Here is a 13,267-nt window from a genome sequence, read left to right as displayed (position 1 = left end):
GCAGGCGCCGCCGCCCGAGCAGGACACGGACTTGATGTCCAGAGAGAAGGAGCGCTTCAGCCGGTTGCTGTCCTCCACCTTCTCCAGGGAGACGTGCAGCCCGTTCATGCCCTGCACCAGCGGGGCATCCTCCAGAGGGGACGGGTGCCCGCGGGGGGCACCGCCGCAGTCTGAGGCCTTCTGCTCCGCCAGCTCGGAGGAGGCGGCGGCCGAGCACGGCTGGCTGGCAGAGAGGCTGCCCTGCCCACCTTCTGCCACCAGCACCTGCTCGCTGCTTTTTTCCAAGTGCAGAAGTTTCAGCTTACTGATGTGTCCGGGCTGACCGCCCTGGTTCTTGATCTTTTTCTCGAAGTCCAACAGCTGGCCCAGGAAGTTGAAGTTGGGAGAAATGGTCGGCCTTTTTTCTTTCACAAATCTGGAAAGAGGGGACAAACAAGCCAAGAATTAATTTAAAGGACCTGCTGTTCAGACCCGAGGTAACCCCAGAGCAATTGTGGATGTTAACAGCCTCATCTTAACTTGTCAGGATGCCTGGACTGAGGTTCAGTCAAGAGCAGGAAACATGAATTGAGAAAAACAAACCAAATGAAACAAAAACCAACCAATCACACACCTCCCTGAACCCCCCCAAACTGAGCCAAAAATCCCTACAGCTTTTGAGCAAGATGATGCTGAATGCTCTCGATTCTCCCTGTAACTAAAAGGTGGCTAAAAAAGGGAAAAGGAAGGAAGCATTCTTTTCACACTTCTTTGTGACACCTACAACAAGGTTTGAGGGAATAATTTTCTGTATTTTACTTCACCAGTGCAGTACGTGCTTCAAATTTGGCCTTCCTGAACCAGGACTCTACACATAGGAAAGACTCGGACATCAGAAGTGATGCCACATGCTTCAAAGTTCCACACAAGAGCATAATTCCTATCTGCCTGATTTGCAATATGGCTAAACCAGAACTCCCTGCCCTTTACAGGCTGTGAAAACCAGACGGCTGCCCCAATCCCTCCTCCTCATCTGGCTTTTTTGTTTCTTGTTTGGGTTTGTTTTTTTTTTTTACCTTTTTCTGTTTTCTAAAAACGTTGCTGGAACTCTGATGAAGCAAATGACAAGGGAATTAACAAGGGCAGAAACCTTGAAGAGCTAAATCTAGTACAAACACACATATAATGTATCACTGGGAAAATTAAATATTATTAAACCCAAAATCTCTCTGGGGCTGTGTACGGAAGGTGAGTGTGCAGTCATTAAAAGTGGCATGAGAAAAATTCAAAGGAGTACTTGTGTATACACGAGCACAAATTCAGGCAAGCACGTGAAAAATGCAAGTTTGGTTTGACAACTTTAAAAAAAAATAATTAAAAATATCAAACAACAAACAATAGCAGGAGTAGTCCAACTGCCATGACCTGGAGTATCAGCTGCATACAGTGGAAGCTTCCACCATGAAGTGCAACACTCAAATGGAGAAAACTAGCTAAGGCTGCTCAGGAGAGATTCTTTAGCTTGATCCCTTTTAATTTGGGGGCTTTTATTCCAGTGTAAGCAACTTGCTCACAACAATTCACAGGCTTGGTTCATTTTCTTTTTTTCCCCCAGTCAAAGCTAGTTGTTATTGGGTTAGTTATTTAAAGCAAGATCTCTCTGGTCAACATGGCAATTTCTGGCCTGTCTTCTGGTAGCCTCTCCAAAACTCTCTTCCTTCCACTTTCTCCTCATCTTACTCCAAAATACTGGGCAGCCCTGAATTTAAAAATAGCTTTTTAAAAAATGAAGAGGGTACAAGAAAATCTGCTGGATCCCCTGACAGTTCTTAAGGCTTTGCAAACTTAAATGCACCCTCTTTTTTCCAATTGCAAAATATGCATAACATTTACATTCTGATGTTTATTTCCCTTGTGTAGTCCATGGTGCAAAAGAAAACATTAAAAACATTTATGTCCTCAGATCTTTCACTTCAAGTAACAAAATCACCTTTTTATTGTGTAGTAATGTCAGACAAACATTTTATCTAATGACTTTCCTCAACTCAAAAGTATTTTTCTTTCAAGCTTTGCCAACAAGAGATCCCAAACCAAAGAGTGCAGTGTGCTGCAGATGGTTCCCACTAAGCCCTATCAAGGGAAAAATAGCAAAATATAATCTACATTTCACAGTGGTTGTTCAGTATCTGCAGTGCAAAGAGAAGGCAGCCTGGGATGATTAATCCTTCCCCCTCAATTCACACTTCTGGTTAAGACAAACTGGAATTTCATACAGAGATCTCACAGGGGAATTCAGCAGCAGCACTAGGAGTTCCCTGAAGCACCTGCATTTCAGAAGTGTTCAGTAGCTCTAACCTCCAAACCAACCACAGCCCAGACCAGGCAGGTAGTTTTTCAAATGCTCCATTTGTCACTGCACACATAGTTCCATTCATCAGCTTAAGGGAACGTGCCCCATGGAAATCATGCTCCACAAGGGACTATCAAATGTTCATCTTTCTGTCCCCAGCAGTGTTCTAGAGATGGTGGTGGCAAACACACAAGTGATTTGGAAGGGACTCCACTCCACCTGCCCCAGCATCAAAACTGCTTCTGCACAAGGCATGTCGGAGTGATGGGTCAGCTGTGCCAATGGGCTCATAGCCCATCAGAAGAAAGCCATCCCTTTCTGTGCAACACAACAAAGCAGTGCATTAAATGAAATACAGAAGCCATGGCAGACTGCAACCAAGCCACCTGGCAGGAAGTACAGTGTTCACAGTCCAAGCACAGATTAAAAATGGGATTTGAAAGGTTAAAAAGGGAGGGAGGGAAGGAGGCAGGGAGGTCTCCACAGAAATTCCCTAATGCCACTAAGAGCTGACAACAAAGCAGTGCATTAAATGAAATACAGAAGCCATGGCAGACTGCAACCAAGCCACCTGGCAGGTAGTACAGTGTTCACAGTCCAAGCACAGAGAAAAAATGGGATTTGAAAGGTTAAAAAGGGAGGGAGGGAAGGAGGGAGGGAGGTCTCCACAGAATTCCCTAATGCCACAAAGAGCTGATACTTCAAAATACTTTCTCCCAGAGCTCTTGGTTGACTTTAATAGCAACAAAGCAGCTTGCTTAATTCCTAGACATTTCACCTGCAGGCAGTTTTTTGAGAGCATTACCAAATACCCAACTGCACTCAACAGATCCAGCCTAGCATGTGTCACAAGTGTGATTCTAAATACCCTCAGTTCTTTGTTCTAACCCTGTCCATCCCATTGATTCTAAATACCCTCAGTTCTTTGTTTTAACCCTATCCATCCCATTCTCTCTCTGACTTCACAGCTGGAGTTCTAGGCGTGCTATTGCTACGTGTGTATAGGGATGTAGATCAAATACACACATTTAATGAGCAGTTTGAACTCCATGAATTTGCCCACTCAGAGCAAAGGCCACCATGAGTATTTTGCAGGTGGGCAGTTAGTGAATCTTGGCTGTGTGACACCTACACAGCACAACTCATTGCTTGAGGAGTAGCCTGCATTTAAAACAGGAGCACGCGGAGGCCAGCAAACTACCAAAGAGCATCTCTGCTTCTACCCTTGGGGGTATAACCTTTCACCAAGCACCTCAAACCCAAGCCAACAGACACAAGAATGAGTATGGTGGGACACCTCCTCCTTACCTGTAAGCTTCATCCAAGGACATGTCCATTCTCTTCATGATGTAGGCGATGGCGATGGTGGCGGAGCGGGATATCCCAGCCAGGCAGTGCACCAGCACACACCCATTGGAGGCTTTGGCTTTCTCTGTGGAGCAAAGAAATGGGCAAGTGTTAAACCCAGCAGCATCAGACCACCATGAGAAGTTTGCAAGGAAAGGGACGTTATTTAGAACGGTTCCAAACTTCCCAATTAGCTGCTAATTGCAAATCTTGGGGAAGCTTTAAACAAAAATAAGTTCTTTTCTCTAGCACTGTATAGCATTGAGTGTAGGAAAAGTGTGTGGCTACACAGGAAACATACTGCACTTACAGCATACCACGTTTTAATGTGCACATAAACAACCCTATTTCTGTGTCTGGGAAAGGTGATTGTTTCTAATTTTGTACGGGAGTAAAAAGCAAGCATTCATGATGGAGCAATCTGGCCAGTTCAGATTTGGCTAGCTCACTTCTCAAAGCTAAAGACAGGATCCCTACGTCCAATTTCCTAATTCTTTCTCTGGAGACATGGATCAGGCATCTACCAGGTTGCCAGAAACCAGAGTTGTGCTCTTAAAAAGTGTCTTTGTTCCATAAGTGCTGGAACGTGCAGTGGCAGAATCCCCTACGTTACTTTGCTTCTGCTCTTATAAGTGATGTGATCAGGTACACAGATCCTTGGGGTATTCTCATACCACCCAGAAGGCATTCAGGTCTCCTCCAGCCAAAACAGACACAGAAAGGGATCCAGAAACTGTTTTAGAGAATTTAAATTTCTTCTCACCTATAAAATCGACTGATTTATCCAACCAAGGCAGAATTTTCTCACAAAAGCTGTCGTTCACAGGCACTCTCAGGAAATGGGATTCTGGAATAAAATCTGGCTTTGGGCAAGTATTGCTGGCGTTCAGGACGTAGCCAATGTCATTCTGCTGCATCAGCTCCTAGGAAAGGGAGAAAGATTTAAGCCTAGAGAAGTCAAATGGTACCTTTGGCACATTACAAAACTGAAAATCAAGCTGAACTTTGTGTTGGAATTGCTCTAGCTTGTGAAAAAGAAAACTCCTCAGCCTTTAACTCTTCAGGCAACTTTTAATGAGACATCCAGTGTGTCCAAATAATATATGGACTGTGAAGGCCATAAAAACAGAATTAATGAAGAAGAGGAATAATGGCACTTTACCTTCTGCTACTATGAAGCATCACATCCAAGAGAATGAATTTTTTGCTACTTTGGCTTAAATTTTCACTGTGCAAACTGACAAGATAACCAAGCAATTCCCACATGAAGCTTGCTCACCCAAATATCTGTTTTCTGGATCACATAACTAAGACTGAGGCTGCCCCATCACAGATACTGGTGAGAAATACTACGTTAAACTGATGCCTGTTATAGTCACCTCTTAAAAGCATCCAGGACCTCCTTGTTTCAAAGGCAATGTGCAAAGCTCACTCAAAGCCTTGAGAGCAGGAGCTGAAGACTTTGAATTAGGCCATTTTTGTACACCACTAACTGCAGTTTTAGATGAGATCTGCTTTGTGGTTTACAATCTAGCTGCTCGTATTTCAGTTTTCAGTCTTTACTCCTCTTGCATCTCAGAGACTGTCACAGCTACAAGCAAAGAGATTCAACGTTCAAGAGTCAGCTGGGCTTCTTAAATAAGTACATTTTCATGACTGTAAATTAAAAAAGACTCCTCTTTTCTACACCTTGCCATACTCTTTGTATTTAGAGTCGTGATACAGTAGGTACCTTACTGCCAAACATGAAACAAATACTAGAGAACTAGAGATGGCTCTACCAAAACCATCCAGTCTGCTGCAGGTAAGCCTCTTGTCACAGAAAAAACAGTTTGATCAGGTTTACTCCAGCCTGCCCAACGACTCTCCTGGTCTAGATATGATTAGGTAGCAAGTTTCATGCCATACTATGCTTGCACAGTAGTTACACTGAACACAAACACTGGGGAGCTTTTGGCCACATTTCGATGGAAACTAATGCCTGAAACAAAACTGAAACATAAAAAAAAGAAACCAAAACCAACTGATTTTTAATAATTTCCTTTCTGTATAATTGCTATAAAAGTGAAAAGCTGTATCAGTCTACAGGACCATTACCAAGAATGAATTCTTACACTGCAGATTTCACCTGAAGATTCACCAGTAGGAAAATACAAGTCCTGAACCCAAATGATGGCTTCTTCCCCATATGGATTTTTTCTGCACCCACACAGATGTTCTTGTGAGGAGAGACAGGGACATGGCTCTTCAGCTGGAGATACAGAACTCTCCCTTGTTCAGATCAGAGCAGCCTAAACCAGATGTGACATGGAGTGGAGGGGTACCCCACACCTCAGCACCTTATCACTTCTTACCTTGCTCGCTTCCTACATCACGTGCCCAGCAGAGCTCAGCTTCTCCTCTGTGCCAGTAAATCCCAGTATGCCACTGATTTCCCACTCTCCTTCCTTCCCAGCTCCCCACTCAACCAGCAAGCCCCCTTCAGCCCTGCGTGCCTTTCAGAGCCAACTCTGTTGCACCTTCCTTCCCTTTATTTAGCTCTTATACCCAAGACAGACCTACAAGTTTAAAAGCAGGAGTGTTGGAAGTAGGGGAATACTTGGGATTGTCCAGAGAGGGAAGGAGTTGGGAATGGGGTTTGTGGCACAGGTGACCAGCTACCACTAGAGCTCTCAAGTGTGCAATGGAGACCTCTGGTCCCCAGCACCTTTGCCTTGCTGCCTCAGGCTACACAGCTTTCTCCTTCTGGAATCCCAAGCTCTTCAATATCAGCTTCTGCAAGACACCTGCTCGAGATCACTGTGTGGAAATACTGCCCCCAGACCAGCTCACCTGTGGCAGCCACCTAAAGCTGACTGGAGACAAACTGAAATAGCAGGTACAACACTAGATGCAAGGTCATGAACTTTACCAGGCATGAAAGGAGGTGATGGGGAGATCTCTGACAGATGGACAGCCGTGACACATGCTTGTTTGTTCACAATGCTGGCAGGCTGATGGATTTAGAAGAAGAGAAAACTTTTTTTTTTAAAAAAGCCTAAGTGCTGTTGGGCTGCACAGTCCAACCATCCCAATTCCACACAGTCCAGCCATCCCAATTCCACACAGTCCAGCCATCCCAATTCCACAGTCATGCAAGGTTTCTGATGTGGAATTGATTATTCAAATAAGAACGAGAAGGCTGCGGACGCCCAGCCTGAAATCTCAGAGCCAAAAAAACACCCAAAAATGTGTTAGTGCTTGTCTTTGAGACTTAAGAAAAAAAAGCTATGCTTCCTTCTGTTCTAAGGTATCAATCATCCCCTGTGCAACACGCTCCAATATAATAACCATAACAGTGCCTTCATTGTAAGGCTCCCAAGAGGAAGAAGTGAATTACGACAGGAGGAAGACCCAGAAATCCTAACACTAACAACTCTCTCAGAAGAAGGTAAATGCTCTTTTGTCAGCTTATTTACATTTTATGACTTGTTTAATCTGAAAATTAATGGCACCCTAAAATGCTATTTTGTTCCAGGAAATAAAACCCAGGCTTGGAAGAAAAGAAAGAGCATAGTTACGTAAGCCCCAAAGCATAAACAAAGTTTTAGGGTTTAAATGCTGGTACACAAAGATGAGATGAGAGGAGGAGGCTCGTTCAGGCTCGTAACAACAGAGATATTTTTCTGTTACAGTAACTTGCAGAAGGGACTCTGTCACTCTGGTGTAGGTTAGAATCTACGTTGCCTCTGCTTCACAAAGAGTGGAGGCTCGTTCAGGCTCGTAACAACAGACTTTTTTCTGTTACACTAACCTGCAGAAGGGACTCTGTCACTCTGGTATAGGTTAGAATCTATGTTGCCTCTGCTTCACAAAGAGTTACTAAGATCTGTAAAACTAAGTACCCCCTTGCAATGCCACCAGTATATGGCACTGAGACCCAAAGACTGAAACAAACTTTTCTGTTAGAGAAGACCTTTGAGGAGGTTTTTAGTGTAAGACTGAAACAAACTTTTCTGTTAGAGCTAAGACCTTTTAGGAGTATTTTTAGTGTTGTTTCAACATTGCAAAAAAGGTATTATGAATACTTTCAAAATTAAACATTTAGGAAAGAAGTCTGTGAAGTAAAAGTATAAACAAATCTCCTGAGAAGAATCTGAAGTAATGATTAATTTTTCTAAAGGACACAACCCAAGCATTTGTGTTTGCAGATCTTTCATAAACAAAGTGTTATCAGCTTTGTTTATTAATGGCAAATAGTATTCTTAAAAGGTCACGAGCACAGACTGCCCTGCAGCAAGACAAGCATCTCCCTCCCTGTGCACTCAGAGATAAGCTTATAAAGATCCTGAAAAAAAAAGATCACCTTGATAAAACATTTCTGAAAACTCACATCTCTGAACAGCTTGAGCAGTAGTGCAGACTAGAAGTTGTTCTTTTCACAGATTTTTTGAGACTTTTTAATTTTAGAGAAATCAATCTCTGGTCAATGGAAGGAATCATGGGAACTAGAGAATATTTGAAGGCAAAAATAAGTTCAGTATATACAACTACATCTTAAGAGCTTGGGGAATATTCCCAGAATTTTTCAGAAAATTACTTTTACAAAATCTGGACTTGAATTAAAGAAAAAAAAGTATTCTGATCTTAATGGAAAGCTGACTTGTCTCCAGTAGACAGGAAGGCCATTAAACCAAAGCATGCAAACTGAACTTACCAGCTCCTGAACTGTCCTGACACAGACAAGACTTTGTTCCTTATCCCTGGTTTTTGTTTCTTGCCCTCCCCTTCTGAGCACTCTTCACATCCCAGCTTTGTTACCACGTAGGGGTATTTCTGGGCGCTTGATGTAGGAAGAGCCATCCCCCTTGCTCTCCCCAGTGCCCCTGCACAGGATTCAGGCTTCCCCAAAACCAAAGCATGTTGAAAGCAGAGCAGCAGTCATCTGCAGTTCATGTTCTAACGTCCTGATGTCTGGCTACCACTAACTTTTAGCTGAATCAAGAAACTAATTAAAGCTAGGAAATGGACTAGCTGGGGAAACGTTGAGTGGGTTCCAAGAGGCAGAAATCTTAATCTGCTCCCACAGCTTCTTTAGGTGAATGAAGGTACCAATATTAAAGATGGAAGCCAAGGAGGTAAGTTAAGCAACCAGCACTAAGGTCTACTTCAGTGCAGTGAACAAACAAGAAGCTCAGAAGAAAGCCCTGCCTGTGTGTGCTCAAAGGAAGAGGGAAAAGGTCCAAATAACAAGTGGATCTGAAATCCTAAGGTGTGTATTTATCCTAAAATGGGTAAGAAATCTAAGAGGTCTTCTAGTCATTAGTGGAAGAACTTCCAAAAGAGTGACTGTCAAGGATGCCACACCAGGTGGTAAGAACTTTCTGAACACCCTGTGGATTGTATGCTGTTGGTCTTGTGGGTCTTCATACAAAATGGGGAACACAGTAATCCCTGACTGTAACTCCCTGAAGTATGTGAGGAAGTACAAATCTGGCCAGCTCCTGGGGGTCTTACACTAGTTCTCAAGTACCTGGAGCTGCAGGGCTCCCTGCAACACATGCTGAAATATTTGTCAGGATGGCAGTTTGATAGGCCACCGAGCCACCACCAGGTCTAAACTCTTCCTGCAGATGGCTCAGCCACACTCAGAGCTCACCAGCAGCAGTTGGGACTTGAGCCTCCTCCGGCCCTATCACAAGTCCCTGACCACTGGTGCCACTTGGATTCCTCTGCTGGTGAGGCACACGTACCGTGCCTGTGCTCAGCTCCTGTTCACAGGCATCAATGACTGCAAGGAAAGGGAGCAGCCTCTTCCATCCCTCTGACATTGTTCAACACTTGAGAGCCAGGGCACTGGAGTTCCAGCTACACCCCAAGTGTGGAGATGTTGTTCTCCTGGAGAACAAGTTGCCCCCTCACTCCCACTGTGACCTAGCACAGCACTTGCCATTCACACATTGCAACCAGCAGCATAAAAGCATCTTTCTACTACTCTACCACTGAAAGCAAGGAATTTTTTTTTATTTTTTTTTAAAAATGACTTAGTTCCTGCTCTCTTTTGTCAGGGGACCACAAATTACTTTTGTGGTAGGAAAAATAATAAGCTGCTTTGACATCCATTGTAAGTGAATCGAGTTTGAATTGCTGACTTGCTGCTGGGCACTAGATGTGGAAGATTTTAAAGGACAAAGTAAATACAATGACTGCTGACTGCCCTGCATATAAAAGACCTTTCTGTGTGCTCTGCTAAAGGAAAATTGCCTTCTACACCATTGCCTGTGTATCAAAAATCCCCTTAAAATAATGATGAAGCAGCTAAAAATAGCCTATGAAGGGCCAGACTGGGGTGGAGTGAAAGTAGAAGAAAACAGTGAAAAATATGATAATGGCCAACAATGAATTTGATATAATTATAGACTATTGGGATAGCTCCTGCCTTAAACTTTATATGTGGATAAAAAAAACATCCAGATAAGCCTTGCACCTAATTCAAACACTATGCTAGGGTGAAGCATCCCTCCTCTCTCCCCCATCCATGCATTTAATGCCAGCTTATGATGCCTGATGGAGATTCAACTACTCCACAGGCCTCCTGCATTATCTGCCAGTCAAGAGGCCACATGCAGCAGAAGTAATAAAAATTCCCTTGTGAAAGGAACCAAGGTGCAGACTGTAAGCAATGTGTGTTGGTCTCCTTACAGAAACAAACATCTGTGCATGGACCTGCAGCCATCTGAGATGAGTTCTTTTAGACACCTGGTGGTCTAGCACCCTGCAAGTACCATATTTTATGACTTTGACTGTTTTAAGTATAGCAAAATATCCTGGGCTATTCTTTAGGAACAGAACTTGTTAAATGCAAACATATTTAGGAACAGCAGAAGTTTCTCAGTGCAGTGGTACCATAAAAGCTCATCTTAAATGACCCCACTGATTGTCCAGGTCTGAGTATTTTACTAGGTGTACAAAGATTTGTTTGCAGGAGTCCCTCATTATACAATTCATGGCATTTCAGTGCTGTTTTGAAGGAAATACTACAAACCAGACAATCTTCCTTTGTCCTACAGTAACTATTAATGTAATTGTGTTAACATCTAAGAGCTGCCAAAACAAACCAGTCAGAGCTACACAGGGAAGTGCCTGACCTGCAGAAATGGTGGATTTGACAGTTGCCATTGGTTGGTGGGTTACTGGGGAAGGTACCTATGACCTCCTCCAAGATGAAGGAGGAAGGACACCAAGTTTCCTATTACATGACACATGGATTAATTACATGGTCTGTGTCATTAGTTCCCAGAGAGCTTTCCATGCCTTATGCACAGCTGTTACCTGTATCTGCTTGAGCTGTTTCACAGCTGTAATGATGCAGCTTGGCAGGAGCACCAGTGAAGGCACGTGGAGATCACAGACCCATCCAAGTCAACAACGTGACACCCACAACGCTCACCTTGTTGAGGACATCCCGCTGACACCCAAGGTAGAGATGAGGCAGGATTCTGGTTGGGCCAATGTTGGAGACAGGTAGGCAGGGTTGAGAAATGCAAGTGGGGATGAGGGTGGATTTTCCTTCACAGAGACCGGGGAAGGAGCTGGAGAACTCGGCGAATCCACCTGTGAGAAGAACAGCATGTACTTAACCCAATGCACGCTGCAGGGTTCTCAGAAAGCAGCACTTGTTGCAGGAGATGGGGAGGCAGTAAGGGGCAGCTGCCAAGCCTCAGAGGAACCACACGTGTGCCCCTTCCAGAGGTACCATGACTGTGCAGAACCATCCACCAGCAGGCAGGGCCTGGATGTTTATTCCCACTCTGACTGCAACGTTTATTTCTCTCGCTCTCCGTTCGTCACAAGTTTTTGATGCTTCTTCCCATTCTTAATTACATGTGGAAATAAGACTTTTAAAACCACCACAACAAAAACATACACACCTTTTCTTTTCTGTCCCAGCAAGCTGTTTGCCAAAAACCTCCCTCTCTTTATTAAATCTATAATTAGACTTCATTAAGAAAAAGTCACATTTACTCCATCTGGTAAAAGCTTCAATATCCTAAGGCTTCTCCATTTGAAGTGGGGAAGGTGAGGCAGAATGGGGACTACAGGAAGAGACTTCACCCAGGCAGGGACTCCCCTACCAAACCACCACAAGTCTCTACTCTCTACTGCCAGCTGGTTCTTCATCTGCACCAGTTATTAGGCCCTATCCATATTATAGCTCCAAAACATTTTCATTACTGTTTTCTACCGCTGCATGAAAGCACTCAGGACAACTAGAGTGGAATCCCATTTAAATCCACCCAAAATCCAAGTGGCCATCAAAAAATGCTCCTTGCCTGTTTCACCATCTGCATGGCACAGCTGCTGTGGAACAGGAAGGAAATAAAAGGTGAGGCTGAGATTCCTCTAGACACCAGGACACGATGCATCTAAACTCTGTTTCTTTCTCTTGCTTGGCCAGCTCCTGGCTTCCCTCCCATCACAAGGGCTGTGCTGTGAATCTGGGCCACCAGCTCTGCTCCAACTCGCCCTCACCCACAATGAGAAAACAAAACTGAGGAAACCTCCAGCAACACACTTACACTGTGGACAAAAGTCACAAAAGCTAGCTAGTTTTTTCCACGCCTAGCTAAACCCCAGGCTCAGCTCATTCTCATACTTCACCTCTGCAAACAAGAACTGGAGGCAGCTGCTTGAATCACTGTGTTACAGCCTTTTCTCAACTGTTTTCACCATTTCACAGCCAGCAAGGATGAGAGTTGCAAACCACAGTGAAAGTCCCTGGCTATTTCCTCATATTAAAGCACAGAGAAAGTGGAATTTTAACTGAAGGAAGAGTAATTATAACCTGTTCAGAACAAGGCTCCTTTTTGTCATCAAGAAAGTGAAGTGTTAACATGCTAAATCTGCCAAATTGCTGTGTTCACTATTACTGCAGTCTGAAGACATGAATTTAAATTATTCAGGAATAAGATAACATACTGTTTTGTCAAGGCTTGAAGTAGCATTGCCTGGATTATTCATATTCTCTGGAGTTTAAAATCTGTACCTTTAGTAAACGTAGAAAAAAACCCCAAGATAATAGCCATGTAACAGACCCTTTCATTTGATAAACAATAAAAAAAGCCAGCAAATGGATTTCAAAACAACACTTATGAACAGCAATTCCTCTTCAGAAAAGAAGAATTATTCCACAGAGCATAATGTTCTCCCCACATCTATAGGGAGCAATCTTTTAATTTATAAACATTATATTCCTCTCAGATTAAATTTAATGTAAGATACGATGCCCAGAAGTTCCTTGAGAAGTTGAGGGAAGAAGGGGAAATCAAATATCAGGTTTTGTTTGCTTAGTCTGTTTCTTGGGAAGCTTGCTGGCAGCTTCCTGGATCCTCTCTCTGACAGAGCTGGAAATAAGAGAAGTGACTCTTCTTCCTTACAAAGAAGCAGCACAACCAAAGAAAAGATTTTAGATCTATGGTTTTTTTTCCCCTTTTTGTTAAAAGACTACACAGGCAAACTTCAACAACTACAAAAAAGAATTTGCCCAACTACCTACAGATTGTTCTCACTTCTGCATGAACACTGCAACAAGAAAGTATGCAAAAAGAAAAG

The 13,267-nt window shown here is 43.5% G+C and overlaps 1 protein-coding gene across 1 annotated transcript; it reads right to left on the bottom strand.

The window, feature by feature from the left end:
• Nucleotides 1–27: 27 nt before the first annotated feature.
• DUSP16 (dual specificity phosphatase 16) lies at nt 28–12,762 on the bottom strand (the record flags this gene model as incomplete). The annotated part of the gene is given in 5 exon segments (XM_008937864.1): nt 28–415; nt 3,638–3,761; nt 4,440–4,599; nt 11,106–11,316; nt 12,725–12,762. Coding segments are annotated over 5 exon segments (921 nt in total), but the record flags the coding sequence as incomplete, so codon positions are not given.
• Nucleotides 12,763–13,267: the final 505 nt, after the last annotated feature.

This window comes from Merops nubicus, unplaced genomic scaffold (assembly GCF_000691845.1).
Source record: "Merops nubicus isolate BGI_N331 unplaced genomic scaffold, ASM69184v1 scaffold12163, whole genome shotgun sequence".
Classification (NCBI taxonomy): domain Eukaryota; kingdom Metazoa; phylum Chordata; class Aves; order Coraciiformes; family Meropidae; genus Merops; species Merops nubicus.
This window is presented reverse-complemented; position numbering and strand designations above follow the sequence as displayed.